The sequence below is a fragment of the Gouania willdenowi genome, chromosome 9 (genome assembly GCF_900634775.1).
Source record: "Gouania willdenowi chromosome 9, fGouWil2.1, whole genome shotgun sequence".
Classification (NCBI taxonomy): Eukaryota; Metazoa; Chordata; class Actinopteri; order Blenniiformes; family Gobiesocidae; genus Gouania; species Gouania willdenowi.
Genome location: NC_041052.1, coordinates 16597362 through 16624586, shown reverse-complemented (window position 1 = coordinate 16624586; position 27225 = coordinate 16597362). Strand labels below are relative to the sequence as shown.

The 27225-nt window shown below is 38.8% G+C and overlaps 1 protein-coding gene across 1 annotated transcript; it reads right to left on the bottom strand.

Annotated features, from left to right (window-relative positions):
- On the bottom strand, positions 1-26503 carry ift81 (intraflagellar transport 81 homolog). Its single transcript, XM_028458288.1, has 18 exons — positions 26091-26503; positions 24266-24369; positions 23571-23751; positions 22190-22279; positions 22049-22114; positions 19448-19558; positions 18713-18797; positions 17135-17298; positions 16807-16902; positions 16001-16147; positions 10151-10300; positions 8894-9022; positions 8141-8230; positions 5902-5988; positions 2976-3047; positions 1900-1985; positions 556-601; positions 1-466 (listed from the first exon to the last, which is right to left on the bottom strand). The coding sequence occupies exons 1-18, from the start codon at positions 26232-26234 to the stop codon at positions 284-286; spliced, it is 2031 nt and encodes a 676-aa protein (XP_028314089.1). The 5' UTR covers positions 26235-26503; the 3' UTR covers positions 1-283.
- Positions 26504-27225: the final 722 nt, after the last annotated feature.

Here is a 27225-nt window from a genome sequence, read left to right as displayed (position 1 = left end):
TTGTTACCCATTGATTATTTAATTTCAAATTTTATTTTTTAACCACTCTTTATTTTCTGTGCAAATTGTTGGACTAAAAGTATTTTATTTAGTCCGCATTTTAAAATTTCATATTTCTTATTAGATTTTGTTTGGTTTTTTTATTCTTTGGAGAAAGTGTTTCAAAAACCCTGAGAGAAGAGGTTTGAATCTGAGATGATCAACCATATTTGGACTGAACCACTTTTCTTCAATGGCATGGACCGTACCATAGAAATGGTGTGTCGGGTGGGACAGCACCAGTTCACAGCACCAGACGGTCCTCTCCCCCCTCCTGGATGACCTGCCCAATGGATGCTTGGCTCTGAGCTCTGATGAAGCACTGCCTCTTACACTCCATCAGCTGCTCCAGGTCTTTCCACAGCTTCACCTGCTCCATGTTGGCAGCGTGGCTCTCCCTCACCACCTTCTGCTCCTCACGCAGCTTCTGCAGCTCAGCACACACCAGAAAAAGAAGATCAGTCACCAGAACATGGGTCAGTATACCCGTCTGCATTAACACCAACATTCTCTCACCTTGCCAAGTAACTCTTGCTCTGAAATCTTCTTTAAATAAACTTCCCTGCAGAGATAAAGACACTTTTAGGTCACTTGAGTAAGTTACAGTATTTCATTCTTAGATTAAGTGTCATGGACTTTTGTCCACTGATGTATTTTTTATCATATACATTTAACAATTAACATTTTTCTTTATTTTATTCTTTTTTCTTAGGAAAATAAATCTAATAAAAAATGATGGAATTTTCACAATTTTTGTGCTGGATGCTGTGAAATTAAAGCGAGCTGTAGGTTTTTAGTAAACATCAACATAATATTGTAACTTTCCATATTTTAGATCAGGGTGAGTTTGATCACAAGTGGAACGCAGATTTTGGCTGATAAAAAATAGCAATTCCATGATTATCACTTTGCTCTTCCACGTATAACTGATACATTAAACATTATGTAAGGCACGTACAATATCCAAGCAATAAATGATAGATATCAGTCCCTGTCGGATCTCTACTTAAAATTCCGAAATGTAGTGACCGTTTTTTGTGTGTAATTTAATAGAATTCTTTGTTTTGTCTTTTTTTGTTTTTTTTAAATTGACACCTTTGCAGAATTTGAGGTTGAGAGTGACTGCAGTCATGTAATATAGGCATGGTAAAATTGCGAGTGATGGTAAATCATTGAGTTTGTGAATATGGAGGGACTGAGATATCTACAACTGGATTATTTGGTAGATTACTGAGTGATTCATATTTTTACTTTCTCCTGTGGCCTACAATGGATGCCCTAAAGGGCCAGATTTGGCCCCCAGGCTTTGGGTTTTACACGTGTGTCTCACCCTGGGACCCACATTTTGCCTCGGTCATTAAATCGCGACCCACTTTTTTGTTTTTTAATTCAACCAACCAAATTTAGTTTTTTTCAAAGATAGCTGTTGGAAACACGCATATATAATCTTTTTTAAAACACAATTCTATATGTTTTGCTGTGCAATGCTTTTCACAGCATACTTGTCAAAAGAAAAGTTTCTTTCAAAATAAAAGACAAGTCACACATGACAGACTAAGTTTTTTTTTTTGCCCAGCTTTCCGCGAGCCACCCAGGACAGATCTGCGACCCACTTTTGGGTCCGAACCTACCAGTTGAGAATCGCTGTTCTAGACGATGTATAATAATGTTAGTGTGTAATGTGTTCAGGATTAGGAAACTACAGTGAGAAGGCAAGAAGTGAGGCAAGCAGTACCCCTGTCTCATGTAGGGGGCGCTCATCCTGATGAAGGTTTTTGACGGCATTTTTTTGTCTTAACTGACGTAAAATTGTCAGTTAACATTTTGTTATTTGTTATTGTTACAGCACAGCAGGTTCACCTGACAGTCTTTTTCTTCTCCTGTGGATCAGGAGACACGTAGGCCTTCACCTCGTCTATAGCACGCTGCATTAGCTTCTCAGTGATCTGCAGAGCACAAAGAGATGTTTGTCAAAATAAAGATTTAATAGGCCAAACCTGTAAAACAATAACAGATACATATGAATTACTTTATTAAACATAATTAAAAAAAATACATTTAATTGTTTATCGTTTCAATTCATATTTCAAATGTATTTGAACATTTTATATTTAAGTTTCCAATGTGTTTTTCCCTCATTAATCCAGTCCACTCTGAACAAGAAGACATAGTCATCAACATCCTCCACCAGATTGATTGTCATTATAACTCACAACCTTTTCCTAAATGTCCTAAATCTAAGAACTTAGATGTATATATAAGAAAATATTATCACATCAGAATATAAAATTACTAACTATCTTAAACGGTTTCTAAGAAAAGCCGTCCCCTTTGAAGATACCGCAAACATAGTAAAGAAAAATAGCAGAAGAAAAAAATATTGTGCACTTCTCATTTTCTAACTCCATCAAGGTATTGATACCCTGAAGCCACACACCAAATTTGGTTATCGTACCTTAAACGGTGTCTAAGAAAAGCTGTCCCCTTTGAAAATACCTCGAACAGAGTCAAAAAACGGAGCAAGGGCAATAACGCCGTAAAACATAATTGCGCGTTTCTCATTTTCAAACTCCATCAAAGTATTGATACCCTGAAGCCACACATCAAATTTGGTTATCCTATCTTAAACGGTTTCTGAGAAAAGCTGTCTCCTTTAACTCGAACGTACGTACACACTGACGGACGGATGGAACTCAAACCTATTTACCCCTTCACAGTTTGTGGTGGGGGATAATAAAATTCATTTCTCCACTCTTTTTTTTTAATTTCAACATTATAATTCAACCTTCATTTAATCAGGGACTCTTTAATATGATTTCAAATCTATTTCTTTTGAAATTGTTTCAACAGAAGACTTGTTCTGTTGATCAGGCTCTGAATAACTCTGAAGGACAGTTAAACTTTGTGTTTTCTCCTCTCACAGAGGAAGTACTTGCCTCAGTCATAGAGTTGGTGTAATGGTACTGGTTTTCCTTCTGAGCCGTTTCCTCTCTCAGTGCTTTCACATCCTGACAGGCAAGAATAAAGGAAAATATCAACTGTAAATATTGAATAATTATACAAGATTAAACATATGGGACATTGATATTTTGTTACATTGATGTGAATGATAGAAACTCAGAGATTTAATAAAAAAAAAAAAAAGCAGAACCGTTTTTTCTCCATTCAACAAACATGTGACGAGCTGCAAACTGTAAGTTATGAGGATTGGTCATTGAACTGGTGATCATTTTAGCTGGCGAATCACAAAGGTTTGAAGCAATCACTAGTGTTTACATTAATCTGATTTGCTTGTTACAAAAACACATTTCCTAGTTATACCTTAACATTCATTTTCCTTTTTTGGTGACTGTGTGCATTCAAAGAGAATCCACTTCTTGATAAACTCTTCTGGTCTAGGATAGCGCTGAGTGTTTATCTTCACCTGTCAGTGCTGATCAGTGAGGAGGAGAAACAGATGAAGTGATAATGTGGACAGAGGTTGAGTTAAAGTGGAAAATGAAGAGCTTGTCCATTAGTGGTGAGTAAATAACAAAGGGAGGTAAGGTGTGAGTGTTCTGTATGATGACTTTGTGTCTTGTCGTCAGTCAGGAGTTGTTTTTCCTCCGAAATGTGCTGGCGTCGGGGGTGTCTGGGTTGGGGGTGGTCTCCGTGGGTGGGGGGGGCTCTGCTGGCGACATTGATGTGGGGTTGCGGTGCCTGGCTGGGGGAGCATGGGTTCGCCTACCTATCGGTCCGTGGCTGGCAGGGTGGCCCTGCTTGGGTGGTTGGTGGCGTCCTCTCTCGTCGGGGGGGCCGGGGCCGCCCACCTGTGGAGGGTGCTATGTCGTGGTGTCGTGCGGGCCTGTGCTGGCCCTGGTGTGGGAGCTGGCCTCTCTCCTGCGTGGTCGCGCCTGTTTTGGCGGGGCGGGCCGCTCTGGGCTGGCTGGCGGCGGGGGTCGCCTCCTGGACTGCTGGGGGATGTGGCTGGTGCCTGGCTCCGCCTGGGGGGGGGGGTCCCGCCGTGCTCCTTATGGCCGCCGCGGTTCGGGCGGTGCCGCGGGGGTTTCCGGTTGTGCTGCTCGGCGCGTCTCTGGGGCCCGCGGCGCCGTGTTCCCGTCTGCGCCGTCTGCCCTCTCCGGTGGCCCGCCGTGTGAATGGGCCGGGATCCTACCAGACAGGCCTCCTACATGGACACTTCACATCACTCACTCCCAGCTGGTCTGGCTCACCCACTTGTTGCACCACACTCACACACCCAACCCTTTGGGGGCTGGATGGTGGGGTTGGGGGTGCAGGGGGCCGCCGCCTGCGCTACTAAGTAGCGGCGCGGGGGCGGCACTCCCACCTCTGGCTGCCCTACTAATCCCTCCAATTTTAATTACACCTCAACACACCACCCCCCGGAGGGTGGGACCACCACTTCCACCCTCTGGAGCTATTGCACCACCTACACATATATACACATAGGCTGGATGGGGAGCACCACTCCCCTCCATCCACCCTTTTTTAATAGCACTTCATACATTCACCAAACACATACATTCACTCAGGGGATAGGGAAGTGCCTCTCCATTGGGGAATGGAGAGGCACCATAACAGGGTGGTGGGTAAATTCACACATCTAGGCCTGTCGGGTGGGGGCGCATCGCGCGGGCGGCATCAAGGAAAGGCAATCTGGTGCGCTCTGGGGTGCCTGGTCGGTGTGCCTGGGGGCCGGTGGGGCAGCTTGCAGCATCCCCTTGGTGCCCTCGGCGACTATGGGCGTGGTTGTCGTCCCTGGGGGCGCTGCTCTCGGTGCTGCTTCCGTTCCGGGTCCCGGACCCTGCTGGCTCTGGGCCCACCGGCCCGTTCCGCTTGGCTCTGGCCGTCTGCTGGGCGGGGGCCTTGGCTCCTCTGCTGGGGTCTCGGGCAGGGGGCTCTCTGGGCCCTTCCCTCGGGGGGTTGGGTGCTTGGGTGTGGGTGGGTGGGGGGGGCTGGATGCTGGCGGGGGGCCTTGGGGTTGGGGGTTGGGGTCGGTGGGGGGATGCGCTGGGTGCTCGGCTGCTTGGGGCTTCCTCGGATGTGTGTGTGGGGGGCGGTGGCTGCCTCTCGGCCTGGGATCTGGGGGGGTTGCTCGGCCGCGGGGGGGTTTCCTGGGGCTCCCTGGCCTCCGCCGTTCTGCTGGCCTGGCTGCATCTGCGGGCCCAGGGCAGTTCCTGGGCTTGCAGTAGCGTTTTTTTTTTTGCACATATACTGGTATACGATGCACTGGCACGCCTTGGGATGTGGGATAAAACTCATACTGGGCTTAACCTTAGACACGTTAATCCCAAATACCTGCTTTAGGTACTACCATTCACTCATTCCCCCTGTTCACAGCCACCACCATTATAGCTAAGCTTCACACTTGTCACTATACTGGCTGGATTACACAACATAATAAGCACATAATATATTCTACAACCTCACATCTCACCCTCACTGCAAAACAGTCTATTCTTCCCCACCTTTTCTATTTCCTGCCTTGAGTCTCTCCTCCCTGCTCCCTTTCCCCTCCCCTTCCCCCTCCCCCTCCACTTAGGTGTAACACTGCTCTCCCTTTTTATATCCTCCCTATAATAAAAGATTTCTTACCCTTCCTTAGGGAGGGCTGGTGATGGTCACAATTAAGCAATAAAATAAATCAATGTATTTTATTGCAATAACAAAATATGCATTGCTGTCTCATAATGATTGCACTTCCTGTGGTGTTGACCTTTGACAGCATGTGCAGACAAGTATAAAAAAAAAAAAAAAAAAAAGGAGTTGTTTTTCCATGAATCAGCAGCACATTTTCAGGTAAAAAATAAAACCAGAGTTGGATGGATTGAATGTGTTTTCCCAGTGAAGGGTTTACTCTACCTGCTCCAGTTTAGATCTGTTGCTCTCCAAACCAGCAGCGCAGCTCTCATACTGGGCCTTCTTTTCCTCGTACTCCTGGCTCACCTCCTGTTGTGAAGAAACACAGGGACAGACAGTGTCTGATACCAATCCACAAAGCAGCCTGTGTCACCTATAACTCACGCACAACTCTATTTATGTCTTCCTGTGACGGAGAGTGTGTGGAGGAACATGTAATCCTCCGCTTTAGGTCGGTAATGTATTTTATTTATGGTCCGAGATAATAATGTACTCACACAATGCGTGATAACCTCTGCTCGATTGGTATCTAATGATTTATAACTTATTCATGTTGTCCCTCTGGTCAGTAAAACTGTTATAAAGCACTAAAGGTGCTCCAATCAAGGATTTTATGCAAGACTATCCTTTTTTATTATTGGCACCGTAAATGGTAAGTCAAATATTAGGCTTTCTTTAATTTATCCTGGAGCACTATTTCTCATTACACTATTATAAAAGAGGGGTTTTCAACCTTGGAGTCAGGGCCCCGTTTGGGGTCATGAGACACTGTGAGAGAGTTGTCAGATGCATTCAAGAAACTAATAATATTTTTTGAACAATTTGAGCCCGTTTTTGCTTATTTTCACCGTTTTTCTGTAACTACACCAAACTTGCCATATTTTATCCTATTTTCATCACTTTTTCTTGCGATATTTTTGCTCCTTTAGTGCATTTTTGCCACTTCTCCGTCAAAATGTCAATGCCTTTCCTACATATTTTTTCCACTTTCAAGACATCTTATAAACTCTTTCCACCACTTTTCCCACCTAATGTTGCACATGTTGACCCATCATTGTCACTTTTAACCTATTTTCACCATATTTCATGCTTGTTTTTGTCAATTTAACCACATTCACAATTTGTCATACCCATTATTTGCCAGTTTAAAAAAAAAATGTTCCTACTAATTGTTCTAATATTGACACTTTGAACCTTTTTTTTTTTTTATTTCTGATTAAAACAAGGATTTACATCTTAAGATTACTTTAATATTATGGCAGGAATAATAATAAACTTCCTATATAACATTGGATATTATTCAGATAAATAAATAAATAAATGTGGTTATTACAGATTCATAGAACAATGGAACATCGTTTTGCTGACTTTATGGAAAAAGCTCTCCCTTTTATTCCCCCTTATAGATGGCCCTGTCTCCACATGACTGTTCTTCAATGTTCATGTCTGTTTTCAACCACCTTCAGATACAGTGGGGGTCCCCGATCTTTTTTGGGGGGTCGTGGGCTGAAAAGGTTAAGAACCACTGTTCTAGAAAAACATAATGTACCAAATGGTAAAGTGAAAAGATGAGAAAGTATTTTTATTGGCAGACAACATGTGACTCGACTCTCAAACAACCTAAACAGCTTGTGATTGGTTACGCTATACATTACAAAACACTATCTGTACCAAAGAAGCACACCCCATTGCAGAAAAACAAAAGCCCTGCATGAATTGAATATACTGTAACTTTGAAGACTATATCAAGTGCAACAATAAGGCTGTAGACTAAATACCACTGGAAGTAGGCCAACCATTACTTTTCTCAGCATTTAACAAAAAACACAACCAATAAAGTGACACATTGACACCTCTGTATCTGTAACTGAGTCCGACTTTGGACGATTTAATGTGTTTTTCTGTGTGTGTGTGTGTGTGTGTGTGTGTGTGTAGGTGCGGTAGTGTGTGTTTCATCTGTTGCAGGTGTGCAAATGAATCCAGCTCAAGTGATACAGGGTACCAGTGGACCATAATGCCAGTCTATGCCTGTGGGTCTTTGTGTGCCAGCTTGTGTGTTGTCGATGCTGAAAACGCTGCGTGCTCGTCCTTTGTGGAGATGATGGTTTTTCTTTTAAGTGGCTTCGTTTTGTTGTCACGTATAGTGTTGATTTTCAGTGTGCTTATTTATCATACTTTATCCTCATTTGAAATGATTTGTCATTTTACTTTGTTAGACTTACTTTAGTTGAGCATCCCTTGGTTTTAAAGGATGTTTTTGTTCATCTTTTTGTAATCATTCCTTGAAATCAACACTTGATTTATTTCCAAACCCTCCAATTCTCTTACTATATTCCTGTTTTTTCTCCTCTGTTTTAAAAGTGTTTTTTTAGGAGATTCCCACCATGTGTGTCCTTATAAAGCACCTTTTACAAATTGTATACAATGCGCTGCCATGATTTGGTTGATTGATGTGTGTTACCTGATAGCCCTGTCTCAGAGATCTCAACTCTTTAATGACCGGCGCAAGAGCCGTCTTCTTTTCTGATATCATAGAGTTTAACTTCTTCACCTGTGGAAAAACAAGAACACAGCAAGGGAACAAATGTGATTTGGCATTTTATTTTTTACAATTCTATGTAGTTCTTCAAATCATGTTATCAAAATATAAGTAAATGAACACGATCTTATGTGAACTGAATAAACGCTACATCCTCCGACTCTTCAGCTTGTTTGTCACAAGGCCTAAGCCAAGCCTGTAACTTTTTTTGAAGATATCATAATAATCATATGATAATTATCATAATTATAGAGGAGGATCATTTTTACTAATGACTGACTGACTTCTGAGCACAACCTGCTAACACTCACTCACTAGTGTGTCTCAGAATGATCCTAACAATCCTCTCGGACACCTTTATTGGTGACCGAGGGGGCGGGGGCTTCACTGTTTTAATCATGTAAGATGAATGTGCAAAGGGAGCCGGTAATGTCTTGCTCCATCAGTGATCAGTGGTCTCAGCAGACAAGCTAAAGAGCCATATGAGGCTCAGGAGCCACACGTTGCAGCAGCCTGTGTTAAGGGGTTACACATGTCATACTTACCTTAATAGAACAATAGCGTTATTTGTTACCATGGTAACATGATGCTGCTGAAGTGGCATTTGTGTGTAAGGATTAATGAAGGTAAATGAAGTCTGTGTGAGGAATAAACCAAAGACCTTTGGATATTCACCATTTCAGACATGTCGTCCAAAGTGCGTCCCTTCTTCTCGTCCAGCTCGCTCTTCATGGCCGACATTTTTTCCAGTTCCTCCTGTGTGTTGCTGTAGCCGGAGATGCCTTTCTCCGCCTCCACGGATTGCTTTGAAACGTACGCACAGAAAGAGATAGAGAGTCTGTACAGTCGCTGACAAAGTCACACAAAGTCATAGAAAGTCACACACACAGTTACAAAGCCTTTTGTTCATCATATTAACTTTAGTTTGGTAAAAACACTCACATTTGCCTAATTTTAAACATGTATACAGTGCCGGTACAGCATTTCACTGGTATAAGGATAAAGTTGAAACTCTTTCGACTGAAGGTGTGAAAAAAGAAAAGAACTATAAAAGTTTGTTAAACAATGTCCAGCCTGACCAGCACTGAGAGGAAAGTCTTTGATTCCTCTAACTGGTCCCAGTTTGGGATGTGTACAAAGGAGTAACAGCAGATGTAGTCCTCAGAAATAGCAGCTCTGCCTGCGTCAGCCCAACTATCAACAGGTGAGGCGTGAAGCCGTTTCCAGGAAATTTCAACACAGACAGTGTGAACGATGAGATCAGGAGCACATACATGCCTGTAATGGGATTATTATGAATGCAGGGTGGAGGGTTAGAGAGTCTGTGGGACTGTGAACTGGAATAGGACAAGTTCAGAGGGTTGAGCGGGTAAAACAAACAAATACGTCCGCAAAGAAACGTCACTTCCCATCATGTTGGATTTTTTTATGTAGTAATTTTAGATGGTTTTTTTTTGTTATGTTTTTATAAATAATGTATAACATACATCAGAATTTGTTTTGTTGATTTAATTAGATAAGAAATGTAAATTTTGTAGGAAATGACCTGATACTTATATAATATACATTTAATAAGAACAGAATAAAAAAACCCTACATTTGTCATTTTTATACATTTACCAATTTTTTTTAACTTATTCCTTTTATTTTGTATCACTTCTTTTAGATATCCTAGTTTCACTACATTGTTTGCATATCACAGTTTCATGAACTTATTAGTAAATGGAGTTTAGGAGGAAGGCCGTATCAATTATTTATTACTAAACCTTTGTTTAAAACATACGAGAGGAGATACACTGTGGTTATTTAACAGCACAGAAAAACAACCTATTGATGACGGTTCGTCCTCTTGTATATCGAGAACACTAAATGTGAATGTTCGGCTGACTTGGAACATGGAAATATTCATTCTTATTCGCTGATTTGAGTTACCAGCTTCTGTTGGACGCTCTCATGTTTCTCCTTGAGATTTTCTTCGGTCCATTGCAGGACTCCATATTCTGCCTTCATCTCTGCAATTTCCTGCCGCTTCTTCTTGTACGCTGTGCTCTTACTGCGCAGTCTCACCACCAAACGATTCAGCTGGACAGAACACAGGAAAAATAACATCAAAATGATCAAGTTTTGAAACTTTAATGACCAGCTAGAATGCATTTAACCTGTAGAAGCAGCCATAGTGTCAATAGAGATGTATGATGAAGGCGTATTTCTTCTTTTTTTAAATTAAATAAAATTGTCTCTAATGATAAACTGACCTGATAAATTAGCCCCACCCATTTACCTCAGCCGCTATGTGCTAAGCTAACCCAAACATGTGGGACAGACTGCTGGTATGGACTCAGTGGTAGAGTGGGTCGTTCAATAACGAAGGGTTAGTGGGTTCCAATCCCACTCTATTCAAGTCATTGCTGTTGTGTCCTTGGGCAAGGCAATTTACCCACATTGCCTAGTATGGATGTGGTGTGTGAGTGAGTGTTGGTGGTGTTCGGAAGGGCCTCGCCTCCGTTAGTCTGCCCCAGGGCAGCTGTGGCTACAATGTAGCTTACCACCACCGTTTGTGGAGTGAAAGAATGATGCACATCAATGTAAAGTGCTTAGAGTGTCTATGAAATTATTATTATTATTATTATTATTATTAATAATGACAAAGTTTGAAAGGAATATGAAACGGCCGCTGCTTAGACTGTAAGAAACCACATCCAGCTAAAGTTAAATTACAGACATACATGTGTAGCTTATTGTTCATTATTATCTATGGTTAATTAATCAATTATATAAAAAACATGAATTTATACATAAGACACCTGGCTGTGACATACTGCATTGACGAGCAGCATTTCAGGTTCTTCTCTATCTGTGTTTTTAATCAATATGATCAATTTATTAATAGTCAACTAGATGTCGCTAAAATAATTGACATTGCAGGCTGCAGGCTGTTCTAAGAGAAATAGGAACAGCAGTGTGTGGTTCTCGTTTGGCAGCAGTGTCCGGCACAGCTGAGCTTCCATGAAAGGCCACTGCAGAAGACAAAGGGTTGAGTCTGGGGAGGGAAGCATGGAAACAGTCACTCGATCCCTTTCAGGGTTCACAGCCAGCTACGTGCAGCCAACAGCTTCATCTGACAGAGTCGCTGCTTGGAGTGGATGCTCGGTCACTTCCCCAGCTGGCAGCCTGCTGGGACACTCCGACACTCCTCCACAGCCTATAAATGAACACGGCTCCAGAAATCACTGCGTGCTCCGAGTCCTGTGGGATCCACCGTCCCTGACCTGCGTGTACTTCTATTTTCTTTATGTATTTTGAGACATCAAGGGCAGAGAGAGGAATGCACACAGCAGAATGATGCTGCTTAAATTCAGCATGTTGTCAACCACAATTCAATCAGCACTAAAAACAACCAATCCAATAAAACAACAGTGATATCAATACATCCCACTGAAAGACATCAAAATGGCCTTTATAGATAACCCATAGGATTATAACAACCAACATCAAACAAGCATTTAGGCCCCGCCTACCAAATGAAGGGCAGGAATCAATCATATCAAGCATCAGTTCAGACCTATCATCCAACGTGAGAACATACAAGGAAAAGATTCATTAACTGTAACGTCTATTCACTTTTTTAAATGACCTCATATTTCTAGAAACTCTGCAATGTGTGGCTCAGGTGGTAGAAGGGTCATCTTCTTCGAAATGACCTTGAACAAGACACTGAACCCTAAGTTGCTCCCAATGATCGATTAGCGCCTTGCATGGCAGCTCTGTCCCATATTTCCCACTAAATGCTTCTCCATGTGGATCTTGTTGGGTTCTTTCTTTCTTACTATGAATTTTATATTGTTAAGCGCTTTGAGATGACTTTGTTGTATTCTCTATATAAATAAAGTTGAATTGAATTGAATTGAATGGGATGGGTTGCGTATCGCTTTAAAAATAACACACAGGGAAGAAATGTGACCAGCAATGCAATTTATCAGACAGGTGTCCTATACACACATAATTAATAATATAATCCTTATATGCTGAATTAATAATATACATAATGATGATATACAACCAACATACAGCAGTGTAAGGCTCAGCATTGCTGGGTGTTGTTTATCAGTCTGGTGGTTTTAAAAGAGCATCATTGTGTCCTGGCATTTATTGTCATTAAATAAAATACAAATACAACTTTTCCCGAACTTCTCATTATTTACGGTACATCATAAAACGCACTTCCTTAAAATCATATATGATGAGGAAGATAGTTTAATGATGTTTTAAATTAAAGGGGGATAACCATTCACACCAAGTCATCTCGTGGTAAAACATGATGTGAAGGAGAAAGGTTTACTCATGGTTTGGTTAGTGACCTCTGGGAATAACTCAGCTCATTCACCAGGTAATATGATAACCAGCTGAATTAAAGCGTCATGTCCAAGTCACGTCCTTGAATGAATCAGATGATATACTGTACTTGATGGTCAGTAGGACAGATACATTTTTTTTTATGTAGGTACCTTAAGAAGGGGAGACTGTTTAAGTGATTAAAAATCACTTTAGCACTACAGAAAAATTCCAGAAATATGAGTGCATTAATAAAAAAGTAATAGAAGTTGAATGAATCCTTTCCTTGTGTGATTTTTGTTCAGTTGGTGCACAGGTGTCCACCGTCTGTGGTTGACATGTATGTGTTGGAGCTGGTCCACTCGTCCCTGAGCGACACGTGATGACACACGGTGGTGAGAATGGAAAATACTTGTGATAACCACGTCGTCTCCACAGTGGCACGCGGCCTAAAGCCACCGAGGAGTCCGATAAGCATTGACCAAACATTTCCCCTTCACTCCATGTTCAACCTCGAGGGCCTCTTTGTCCACACAGACAGCAACCTCTCACAGTTTACGTCCACATGACTCAACTCAATCACAACATTGTGAAGTACATAATAAAGCAGAACAAGCAAACATGCAGTGATTCTGCTGAAAACATGGAGCCGCTTTTTCCCAAGATTCGGATCTGATCTTTTAGCATTTCCTCCGGCGACGACACAACCCTCAAAGGATTGTTGTCTTTTCACTTCCTGGGGAGAGTAAAAATGTCGGGGCTCATTTTTCCACTCACACATTGCTTCAATGACAGCTCACCAGCCACAAGTTTTTTATAGTATAGGGGTGTGAAAATCCTCCTCTTTTAGGCTGTTATTCTGATTTTATTCACAAATTATAAATAATTTTTAACTGAATAACTCAAAATAACAGAAGTAAGAAAGGACAAGGCATAAACTAATCGGATTTATTCATTGTATTTTTGTGTGTAAATATGTAGGTAATATACAAAGTCTTATCTCATAAAATGTGTGGGTCACTTTTTTTCTGAAACTTTTTCACTTCCGGTACAATACCGATATTGCAGCCTTGAATATTGGCCGGTACCGATATTGATCTGATACAATATCAGCACAAATCATACATACTTTTATTACTTATTTTGTAGTGTGGAATGTTAGAAAAGGCTTGATCAAGTGATGTTACTCAAACAGAGAACAATAGTCAGCAACAGTAGGTATAAGAAAAACTGACCCATTTATTATTAACCAATTGGTTCCATACATTTTAACCTTCGACATAATATCTACAGTGTTCTACAATTGAATAAATATAATATGTATCGGAAATTTCAGATGCAGTCCTTTAAAATCCGATATTCGTTTTCTGGCTGATATTGGATCGATATCCGATATCAATATCGGATAGGGACATCCCTACTATTTTGGAACATTTATATAGCTTTTTTGCTCATCACTTTATGCGAACATGTTGAAACGTTTAAAAGGCATGAGAAAAAGAGCATAAAGCTGATTTAATTGCCTTTGAACAAATATTTTAGAAAGTGTTGGTCGACAGGGATTTTAACCCACAACACTTTAGGTTCAAACAGAGGAAAATTCCCAATAGCAGCAGCTGTCAGAGGTCAGAGGGAAATGTTCTGACTAGTTTTAGTTTTTTAAAGCAAAAGTTTTAAACTACTTAGATAAGAGAGTAGCAGAAACAAACTGAATCTAAGGCTACAGTTTGACGCTGTTGTCAGGCTAGAAACACAAATAACGAAGGAGACCAGAAGGTGAACCTTGTTCCTAATAACGCTGTGTGTTGATAGAATTTAGTGCTTCATTGAGAGCTGCTGTGAAAACAGTCAGGTAAGTGTTTAGCGTGTCCAGCTGGCTTGAATCAGCAGACTCATTGAAGTGGAGATGAAGGAAAAGGACAAATTTCAGGAAGTTTGTGTGTCGAGTTCCTTGCTCTGGATTTTCTCTCTTCTGTTCTATTTATAGCCGCGCCTGGGAATGAGAGGCGGCTAACACTGGACACTGCTGTATGTCTGTGTCTGTCCATTTTTACTGTTTGGATTAGTGATGCACCTACATGGACTTTTTTCAACTGATCTAATAAGTGACATGTTTATTTATTTTACTTCTATGGCAGATAATCGATAAAAAAACAATGAGAAACAATAGAAATGCTGTTTCTTTTTATTATATATATATAAAAGATGATAAACTACACTAAGAGCATTGCAACTTCTTTTAAAAAAACGTCTTGAACTACACTTTGTTCACAGAAAAAGAAAAAAAAGATGCGTTTCTGTCAAATTTAAATGATTTTACCCAATTTAGACCTATTTGACATCAAAATTGCATCAAAACATGTTTCTGAAACAAGAAAATGGTCACTGCACACTCAGTATTTATATTTATTCCATACGACAACATTTTATGGCGTCTTCTTAGATGAGAGATAAGGGAACTTTAAGATATTTTCCCTCCTTTGGTAATCTTTGTGTTACGCATGTTGCAGACAGTAAATATTATCTTTTTCTCACCAATTAATAAGTAACGCCATGCCACCACGAGTACCACACTTTTACATGCTCATATAAGTTCATACTTCCTCCGACTAGGGCTGCTCGATTATAGAAAAAATAATAATCAAGATATTAAACGATAATTGAAATCACAATTATTAAAACGATTATTTGACAACCAAAAAGTTGTTTATTTTTGTACAAAAAAAACATAAAATATATTCTTTAAACATAAATAAAAAACTTCAAACACAAAAATCAAGTATGTTCACTTTTGCACAAAACACTCTAGGTCTTCATTATCAAACCCAAAGTGGGAATACTTTGGGTTTGACATGTGTGTGCCAAGCGTTATTATTTGTAGATTTGTTTTATTTAGCGAATAAAACATGTGTTAAAAAAAATTAAATATCTATTTACTTATTTTTTAATAATTGTTTTTTCTCGATTATGTTATTTTTGTAATCGTTGGGTGTAATAATCGAAATCGTAATTGAATTTCAATTATTGAGCAGCCCTAGCTCCTATTCCTTTTCGAACATGTACAGGCTTCACGAGCAGGATTTTGTACCATTTGTTTTCTCCTTGCTTTGTTTGATCTATTTTCATTTAAGAAAAATAAACATTATCATTATCATTATTTTTTTCATTGTGGTAGATACACTGCTGTTGTGTTCATGTTCAAAATGCAATTAAATCAATCAATCAATCAATCAAAAAGCATATTGCAGCACTTGCTCAGCAGGGTCAAAGGGTAAAAGAGCAGGGTTGTCATCACATCGACTTATAATCAGTTCAAAATGTCTTGTCATTATGAGCTGAGAAGTCATCAGTGTATCCCTAGTTTAAATGTCATACGTCTTGCTAACTGCACTAGAGCAGATATTTCCTGATTGTGATTCTGCGAATGTAAAATCCATCAGCGTAGCGTACCTCATCATAACGAATGACCTCTTGCCCATCTGAGCCCGATGTCTGATTGGTCCTCTGACTCAGCTCCCTCTCCAGCGCCGCCAGCTCCTCCCTCGCTTCCTGGAGCTCCTCTGCCTTTGACTCCTTCTTCCGAGTAATAATGGCAGCCTGCAGGGGTCACGTTACAAACACACACACACACACACATGAGAAACTCTTCTGTCACCATTATTCATCAATGGAAAAACAAATGTGTCAAAGCGATGAGGAAGTTGTCTGAGCACAGCGGGGGAGCTGTCTAGAAAATGATGTTGCTGTTACATAACTATGTTTATTCAGACACTGGGGTCAATGTTTTAGCTGTTGTGCTTTTTTCTAACCTCTATGGGTTGTGATGTAGTTATTTCTTCTCTCTCTTTGAACATGTAGGTGTTTCACACTTCTTTTTTTCTGTCAACTTTATGATGTCAATCTTGTCGTCTCCCTTTCGCCCACAAAACTTTGGTTTCAAACTAGTTCTTGTCTTTTTATGTATGCCTGTATGAATGTGTTGATGTGTGTATGTTTCTACTTTTTTGTACTCATGTATTTTCTTCATTTGGGTCGTGGCTTGTAATTAAAGGGTGACATTGTGTCGCTAAGATCAACCAGTAATGAAATAATGTTTTAAAGCACGGTTTTGAAATTGTGCAGAACGCCCAGTCATGATGAGTAGTGAGTGCTCAGGTCTATCCCAGCAATGAGCAGAAGTCAGCAAAACAGTCACTTCACACAGGACAAAAGAAGAACATAGACATGAGAAGTTAGATGAGAGGTTAGATCAGCACCTGCTGCCTGTAAAGTGTCAGCTTGTCGTCAATGGGGTCATTTCTTATCATCTTCTTCTCGATCAGATGGTTTATCTGGGAATTTACGTCTTTAATCTGCAGAGAACAACAAAACATTTATTACTATTTATTTTATTAAACGTTATCTAATGATTTAGAAACTTGAACTGAGATTAAGAACATCTTTCTTAAAGAAAAACCTGGCCAAGAGATAGACAGCAGTTTTCGATCTGATCAAATACATACACAGGATCATTGAAGACTCTGAAGTGTTGAATATGTCACACTATAAATATGTGAGGAATTTGAAGACTGTTGTGTTGCTGACCTTGTCCTCCAGCTGCACCAGGTCAGCCTGGCCCATGGCTGGCTCTGATAACACTTTCTTCAGGTACTCCACTGTGCACCTCACACTCTCCAGCTCTTTGGGAAGCTTCTCTGACACCATGTAGGAGTTGATCTTGATCTCCTCTTCCAGTCTCTTCATCAAACCTGAAAGAGACACACCCCCTTCATATCAAATGGATTGCAATCAAATGGCTTAAACCAGACCCAACAGCACATGTCATGTGGACAAGGAAGGTGAGGGAGGTTTATCAGATGAAGAAATTACATATAAATAAAGTCTTGGTGCATTTGAGAACATATATTGTTGCAACAGATGATCAAATGATTCAGACCCTTTAAGGAGACTGGGGTTTATCTGGAAAATGATGACTTTTCTCTTTCTATGATCAGTGTAGTGATGTCACCTTTTCCAATCCCAAAATCTACTGTATAAACAAGTTTAAAGTTTAGTTCTACTCAATGTAGGACTGGGCAAAAAATTGATTTAATCGATTTATGGAATTTGTAGATAAAAACAATTTTTATTTTGCAAATTCGAGTTTAAAGAATAAATAAATAAATAAATAAATAAATTCTCCACCACAGTTTTTTGGACTTTTTTGCATTCCGTCCACGATATGAGCCCGCCCCCTCTTTGTTTACATGTGTTTATCCTTTGAGTAGGCTATATGTGTGCCACAGGCATGTTTAATTTTTTATTCACACTATGCTGAGATGCTAACATTAATTGTAATGTTATATGTTATAAAATATGTAGTTAACTGATTTCTTAATCAGAAAATTGAAGCTACTGTGAAGTTGCTGTTGCACTTTAGCTTAAACCTGGGTTAAAGCCTGAAATTGTTGAATGACAGAGCCTCATTTACTTTTGATTTTGGGATTGTTCTATGTATTTTAACTTTTTGAGGACAATCACAGCATTAAAGTTGCACTTTTGACAATATATCTGATGTCTGCAGTCATTTTCAAGTGCAGTGAAAAAAAACAATCAAAAACTGAATCAAAACTTGAATTTTTCTTTAAAAAAATCAGAGATTTTTTTTTAAGGCAAAATCGCCCAGCCCTAACTCAATGGTTAGTGAACAGATTTGCTGTAATAAGTAAAATTGAATGTGAAAGTGAAAGTGTATTCGTACGATTGCCGTACGGACAACCCCCGGTGCTATTGGTACGTTTACCGAAGTACACATACATAGCGTCTTAGGATTAGGGTATAACTCTATATCACAACAATTTTTAGGGTTAGGGTTAGGTTTACGGTTAGGTTTAGTCTTAGTCAGGTGACCTAAACTGGCCAATGAGGGGCGCTGCGTACAGACAGAATGTCGGTATATTGATACAGCAACCGTACGAATAGCCGCTGCCAGTAAATCACTTTGACACTACAACCTTTTGAAATCCAAATCCAAAAATTGAACAGGTGCTTAAAGGGAAAACACTGCAATGCTTAAATCTCTCTTCTGAGATAATAATAGAGATTACTGTAACCTCTAATTATCAGTAACACTTTAAAGATCTGCTTCATTGGACAGCATCAGGGTGACTGTAATGTACTCACTCTCTGGGTTTGCATCTGCTGCAGCTTGCCGCAAATCCTTCAACTGCTGCTGTGCTCGCAGCAGGCGCTGCTCAGCCTGAAACAGCTGCAGACACCAAAAGAATGAATGATGCTGCAGGACGAGGGAGCACCCACTACAATATATACAGCAACTACTATCTACATAGAGATACATCCTTCTGCTTTATGGAGGAAGACTTTAACATTGTTGGTCTCTCATAGTAAAATATGTTCTTCCCTTAAAATAATAGTCTAACATTCATGGCAATGCTCCATAATAACAGCTCTAACTTGTGTAGGACCCCAAAAGAGATCTTACTAATCAGTTCAGCCTGACTGTGATGAGTCAACCTTTAAGTTATTTTAAATCATTTTAATAACCTTATTTGTTACAGCAGTGGTGGAACTCGTCTTTTAGGGCAAGGCTTTACCACTTGTACTTTGATGTTTCTCAAAGTTTTATTTGACTGGGAAACCTTAAACACACTTCCACCAACGCTAAAAATCTTCCCAAACAAAATATACGAGCATTTATCATTTCATAATAGGTTTAGTATTAAACATGGACTTTTATTATTAAGGCTACAAAGCCAGGATTTTAATAATCTGACCCACATCAGATCCAACTGGTTCATGTAACTAAAATGAACTGGACAGCAGTAAAAAAAAAAGTTTAAAAAAAAGTCCACAATCTGAGTGGGTGCATGAGAATTGAACTAGATTCTGTTCACGTACTTGATTCTTCTGTTCCAGCTTCTGGTTACTGAGTGAGCTCTCCCTCTCCTCCTCCACCCTCAGCAGCCTAGCCTGCTCCAGCATCCTCTGATGGTTGGCCACAGTCTCCACCTGATGGATCAACACAGCAACAACACCCGTTAAAACACGAATGAATAACTTTGTCCGTTTGATGGGATCTAATTTCCTTTTTTAATAGGCTTCTCTTTAACACACAGACTTGTGAAGGTGGTCAGATCTTTGTCACATCCATTAGAGGAGCTGCTAATATTCGTCCATTGAGATGTTATTATTCCTTTGTGGATAATTAAGCCTCTCAGGCTTTACCAGATTAACAGGGCCTAAATGTAATGGTTCCGTCATGTGGATGTTTTTTTCTTTCAAACTATAATTTCAAACCATGAAGAACAAAAGCAAGTGTATGATTGGCTGCTCAAAGTGTTTAAAGTTTAGCAGTTTTGAATGCTTTTAGAAAAAAGTTTTAAAAAAGTTTAAAAAAATCACAAACATTTGTGGTTGTTGTCACAAATATATACACTACAGCATAGGCATCAGATATATAATAAATAATTTTGAACTTTTTCTATATATTATAATGCTTTCCCCCCCAAAATTTTTGACTTAAAACCATTTCTCATCTGTTTTAACAAAACATGTTTACATCATGAATCAAATTTCAAGTTTCATCAATAAGAAATAAAAGTATATATGTTCATACTATGTTTATGATGTTTGTTGTGTGCATTTCTTCATTTCAATAAATTACATAAAACATAATAATCAAAACAAATGCACTAATTCATAACCAGTGCCCTCGTTTTATCATTACTTTTCTTTTCCTTTGTTGACACAGACATGTAAAGAATAGATCTGCTGCTGTTAAAGGTCATTTATCAATGCACAAACGATAACCAAAATAATTCATGAAGGCAAATTTAACATGCAGCTGTTTTATATTAACTGGAAAGGTAAGAACTGACATTTTTTTTTTTTTTTTTGTAATGACAGTCTATGTATGCAGTGGCCATTTCATATTTCTTCATAAACACATGCAATCTATAGTGGCTTTTAATGTGAAAGATAAGGAACATTGTTGGAAATATTTGCATTATTAATGGGAGGTCTTTCTTGCAGATTGTGAAAGAACTCGATGTTTATCTTCAGCTTTGTTAGGATGGAGTACGGTGATTCAGACATAGAAAGTCACAGGTTAAAGGGGCAGTGCTATGTTATCTGTCTAGTAAAGCAAGGAATCTGTGTGTGTGTGTGTGTGTGTGTGTGTGTATATGTCCCTCAAATATCTCTGGTGTTCAGGGACAGACAGAGCTCATACTTGCTACATAGCTGCAGCTTGGTTCACAGCTGTGCGACATTGCATTTGTTTGGACTGAAATAGTCCATTTAATGAATAATTTCATAAAAAAAAAAAATCGTCCTTTGCTGGAGCCTTTAATCACTGCACACTGTAGTGATGTGTGTGCACTACAGCCAAGCGCGCATCCTAGCCAGCAAACACTGCGCGTGTTTGTGTGTGCGTGCATCATTTTTGGCTGTTTCTAAACTTTTTTTTTTAGCAGCTTGTACATAGTCCCAGTGTGTGCATCCAGCCACCATCACAGCGGGCGGAGAGAGAGAGAGAGAGAGACACACACACACACACACACACACACACACACACACACACACACACACACACACACACACACACACACACACACACACACACACACACACACACACACACACACACACACACACACACACACACACACACACACACACACTAAAGGTATTTAAAATAAAAATGTAATAAATGAGGAAAAAAAAACAAAACACTAAACAATATTTATACAAAAAGTACACAAAACAACAACAGAAATGCACAAAAATATACAAAATGACTCCAGAAACAAACAAAATTACAACAAAAAACGGACAAAATAACTGTAAATATACACCAAAAACACACCAAATGACTCCAAAACACATACATTACAGAAAAATACACCAAATGACAAAAAAATATGAAAATGAGTAAAAATCTAATTATTTATACAAAAAATGACAACAGAAATGCACAAAACTACACCAAAAAAGCTAAAAATAAATACACAAAATGACTCCAGAATTACACTACAATGACAACAATAAACAATAATTATACAAAAAAGCACAAAAAGACAACAGAAAGATTAAAAAATATACACATAATGACTTCAATAAACATACACTACTGAAAAATACACCAACCGACAAAAACATAAAAATGAGTAAAAAAACAAAAAAAAAAACACTTTTATCATAAACACGTCCCATAGAATTAAACCAGAGAAATAGCACATTTATTTGCACGCGCAAATAAACCCCTTTATAACACTACAGAGTACAGAGTATGTACACCTCTTTGTACAGCCAACCTTCAAACACATACTCATTTGACCATAAATAACAACTCTACTTGAGCTCCTCCCACTATACTTCTAACAGGCACTGTACTAGTATAGTCAATTCATCTGTTGAAGTGCTCTTACTGGGTCAATGAAATCTTATTTGTTTTCATTTACCAATATCAGACACTTGATGAAACTCAGTGGGCCTTACCCTCTTTTTTAGCTTCTCCACATTATTGATCAGCTGATCCTTCTCCACCTCCATGGTGCTGATGTCCTGCCATAGGAAAATGAAAACATGTCAGGGCAGGGATTTGTATCGATACCGTCTACCAAGCAGAGATGTGCGTACCTTTCTGATATCTGCTGTGGAGAATCCTGACGACCTCAGCTGCTCACACTCCCTGTGATACGTTTTAAAAGCTTCCACCAGCTCCTCATACTAAAAACACACAGCAAATTTAGCTTCATAGGCAACAGCAATCCTTTTCTTTCTGTACAAAACAAACAAAAGGCACTGATACAGTACAATCTTTACATTTTTGGTTTTGATTCCACTTAAACTTGTTTCAGCATCAATCCACTGTTTTTAAACCTTAGATCAGGACCCCATGTGGTGTCGCCTTTATTTCACTGATGTGCGTTTGCACTCTCAATAAATAAAATGAATGAATTACTTACAAAGAACTTGTGATCAATCATAGATAATCATTCTGATTCTGTTATTCAAAGGTAAAGAAGTAAGTTTGCATAATCAGCACTCTAATGCAGTGGTTCTCAAACCTTTTTGAATGCAAGTACCCCCCTTTGCCCAACCACTGCATTTTGCTCAGAATTCTATGAAAAAACAGCTATAGAGCATAATGATGGAATGAATGAGTGATAACACATAATTAAAAAAATTTTGTTTCGTAAATAAGTGAATGAAACAGTATTTAGTGCCTCCTTAACAGATTTATTTCCATAGTTTTTATCATTTTTTATATTTTATCATTTTTGGTGTCATTTTGTGTATTTTGTTGTTGTTTGTCAGTTCTTTTTATTTTTCAACATAGTTTTCTCTTATTTTTTGTGTTTTGGTTGTCGTGTTTACATATTATTTAAATTATTCTATCTCAGTGTGTGTTTTAGATGTCGTTTTTGTTGTTTCTTTCATCGTTTTGTATGTTTCTCTGTTATTTTTGTGTAGTTTGTAGCAACCTTGTGTATTTTTCTCTCATTCAGTGTGTGCTTTTGGTGTCATTTTGTGTATTCTGGTGTTGTCTGTCTGTTCTTTTCATTATTCATGATTATATATCATTGTATTTTGTGTGTTTTAGTTGTCATGTTGTGAGTTGCTGGTATTATTTACTATGGTTTTCATTTTTAGCTAAAAATAAACATTATAAACCCATATTTTTAATGCTATCATTTGTTGATTTTCCTCTCTCTCTCTGTCTCTCTCAAGTACCCCCTGTAGTGCCATAGCGTACTCCTAGAGGTACACGTACCCCCATTTCAGAAACACTGCTCTAATGCTTAAATAAGTCCCCTTCAAAATAAATCACACTATATTTTTATTGTGCTTACGCACATGACAGTAACCCACTTTTGGGTCCTGAACCATGTGTTGAGCACCTTTAATCTAAATTACAGTTATAAATAAGCTGTAGGAGCATCTGCAGCCATGTCCCTTTACATTACCAAGATCTCAACAGCAGCTCAGTGATCAGATCCTCCATGTACAAACACACCTGGTGATAAATCTCACCGACGACGTCGTCCTGCAGAAACTCTGAGGGGACGTCCAGTTTGACCAGGAAGTGAGCCAGGTAAGCTCTCTTCTTCAGCTCGGGGAGTCTTTGCAGGAGCCAGTGCAGGATAGGGTGAATCACAGGTTTGCTGCCCATCACCAGACCCTGTCTGAAACCGCTCCTGTAGGACAGACACAAGATGTTGGTTCATTACACAAATCAACCACTGAAGTATTCTGCGTCTACAGCCATGCTCCAATCTACAAGCCAGGACAGGCCTACTGAGAACAACAAATTCAATTCAACTTTATTTATATAGCGCAAAATACAACAAAGTCATCTCAAAGCGCGGAACAAAATATAAAGTCCATAGTAAAAAAGAAGAAAAAACCCAACAAGATCCACATGAACAAGCATTTAGCGACAGTGGGAAGAAAAAACTCCCTCTTTTTCATAGGAAGAAATCTCCAGCGGAACCAGGTTCAGAGGTGGCAGCCATCCGCTTCGACTGGTTGGGGTAATGACTGAGCAGATGTTATTGGATTCCTGGCTAAACTGCACTGTCTAGTGTAAGTCAGATATTAGATTCTGGGAAGCTTGCCATTTATATATAAATTATATATATATATACAGTATAGATATTTTATTTTTTTATTTTTAGTAATTTATCAATGATATAGAATCATGGTACTCACACGTCTGACGGACTTCCCGGTGGTTTGTACTTCAGCAGTCCCAGCAGAGAACACATCCTCTTCACAGTTTGTTCAGGCATTTCTTCACGAATGTCGATGTCTTGCTAGAAAACGAAAACAGACTGAGCCGTTATTATCATAATACCATAACATATCTACATCGATATGAGTCAGAGGTGTTCATAATGCCATTTTGTTTTCTGGGCTCACATAAAGCATCATGTGATTACTAGACCTGAAGTGAGCAGAACCACTAAGATCATAATGAGCAACAACTTTAAAAATATCCGTCTGTTTTCCTTCAAAAATAATAATAATGATTTGAATCATTGCTTTGACAGAAGCATTCTCACCTCCTGAGATACTTCTAACTTAAAATAATACATGATGTTTTCCCTCTGCGCTTACTGTTAATTCATTCTTTAAAACGTTGACCTATTGGCATCATTAGGTTCCCTTGTTTGCACCATCTATTGGTCCTAATCACTAATGACAGAAAAAGATTCGAGGTAAATTCAATTAAAAAAAACTTTATTTTCTGGACTTTTAAGTCAATCCATGGACCAAGAAACAAGTTGACATGTTCAGGACTTGTTCATAAACTAAAATAGTTAGTAAATAAGATGTTGACAGTGTCCTATGAGAAAACTGGAGAAGGTTTTTCCAAGATATTACTGCCCAAATAGTGTTTTATGTGCCTGCTGGTATGGAAAGGTTTGGGGTTTATGTCAGCAGGGTTCTATCTAGGCTGTTTCTGCTATTGGAGGTTGAATACATTTTAAGAGTTTGATCTGACAAGTACAGTGCCCGTCGGAAGTATGTATTCATATAGTGGGAGGAGCTTAAATAAAGTTGTCAATTATGGCCAAATGAGTATGTGTTTGAAGGTTGGATGTACAAAGAGGTGTACATACTCTGTACTCTGTAGTGTTATAAAAAGGTACTGTATATATGCGGGTGCAAAGTAAAATAGCATGTGCAATTTCCCTGGTTTAATTATATGGCACATGCGCATGATAAATATTTTTTTTACTCATTTTTATATTTTTTTCATTTGGTGTATTTTTCTATAATGTATGTTTTTTGGAGTCATTGTGTGTACTTTTGTATCTTTCTGTTGTCTTTTTGTGCATTTTGTTTTGTATAATTATTGTTTTTTGTTGCCATTGTAGTGTGATTCTGGAGTCATTTTGTGTATCTTTTGTAGTGTAGTTTTGTGCATTTCTGTTCTCATTTTGTATAAATTTTTAGTTTTGTGTATTTTGAGTCATTTTCATGTTTTTGTTGTTTGGTGTATTTTTCTGTAATATATGTTTTTTGGAGTCATTTTGTGTGTTTTTGGAGCCTTTTGGTATATTTTAGTGCATTTCTGTTGTCGTTTTGTGTACTTTTGGTATAAATACTTAGTTTTTTGTTTTATTTTTATATTTGTATTATAAATACCTTATGTGCGGTGAGGGCGTGTTTTGAGGTGTGTGGGTGTGTGTGTGTGTGTACAGAACTTTTTTGTTGCATAGTATAGATATATAGATATAGATAGATACTGAGGTGTCTGCTCTATGGATGGTTAAAAAAAAAAAACATATTTATTCGCATTTCCTTTATTTGTCGGATCTATCATTTTTACTTCTTTTGATTGAACATTGGTGTAAATTGTGTCCAACACTGGGAGTAAAATAATAAAGTGAAATCTTCACACAGTAAGTTTCAGTCATTGACGAGGTTGTGGTCCAAGGAACAAGTTGGAAACACATGTATTTATTACACGTCCTTGTGTTTCAGCAATAGCACAATATCCAAGCTACAAGTGTTGTGGCTGCTTTACCTTCGGGTCTATCTCAGCCAGGACGTCGTTGAGGACCTGCAGCAGCTGCATTGGCTCCAAAGAGTCAAAGGTAATGAGGTTAAAGCTTTTTCTGAACGGTTCCTTGTTCAGCTGCTCCACGATGAGCTTCAGATGTTCACTCATGCTGGATCTCTGCGGTGTTGATCTGCGTTTTTCGGCCTTCCTCCGCGGATTTCGCTGCTAACAAAAACCCGCCGTGTGTCGTTCAACTACGTGTAAATATATATCATTTACGAATGACCAAGGCTAAAAAACCACTTTACAATTACTGTATTACCAAAAAAATGCACTTGGAGAGTCCAATTTAATATTAACTAGTAAAGAAACGTTGCGCTTGTTGCCAACAGCATCGGATCCATGGAAACCATAGTAACGACTTCTTCTTCTCTTCTTCTGTTAATTCCAGCGGACAGTTTAAATCTAAGAGTGGTACCGCCACCTGTAGGAACAAGCGTCACTATGCAGGAAACAGTCATTTGCATTGTAAAGACATTTAATAACAGCATTTTTCACTGTAAAAAAATATTCCAAGAACAATTTTCAAAACCGTATAAGGAATGCAACTCGGGCAACGGAACAATATTTCTGACTTTAAACGTAGAATTCAGATTTTCACATTCGATAGATAGGTTAAATAAGTCATGGTGTGGGTTTGTGCTTTGCTCAAGTTTAGCAGTAGCAGCTCAAGGACAGAGGTTATCATAAAATAAAAAATAAAATTCTAATGAGAATTAAAGACACTCTAAGGACTCATTACAATCATTGGAATACACTGTCTTCTAACTTGAAAGCATCAACAAAGTTTTGTCTTTTTTTTCATCATTATTATTATTATTATTATTATTATTATGGAACCTTCTTATCTTGTGGGAATAGCTTAAATGTGAGGACCTGCTTATCCTTGAGGGAATAACATGCTTCACCTGGGGTTCTGATAGCCTTCATATTTCAAAAGCAACACTGTTATTTGTAATTTAAGAATTTATAATCGATTTCCCCATGCCAATATTAAATCAATAGTGTCATTCACAGGTCTGTGGGCTGATGCAGTGTGAAGGTCGCTTTGATAGCAACTGTCTTTTTTTTTTTTTTTTTCCAAATATGTGTTCTGGGG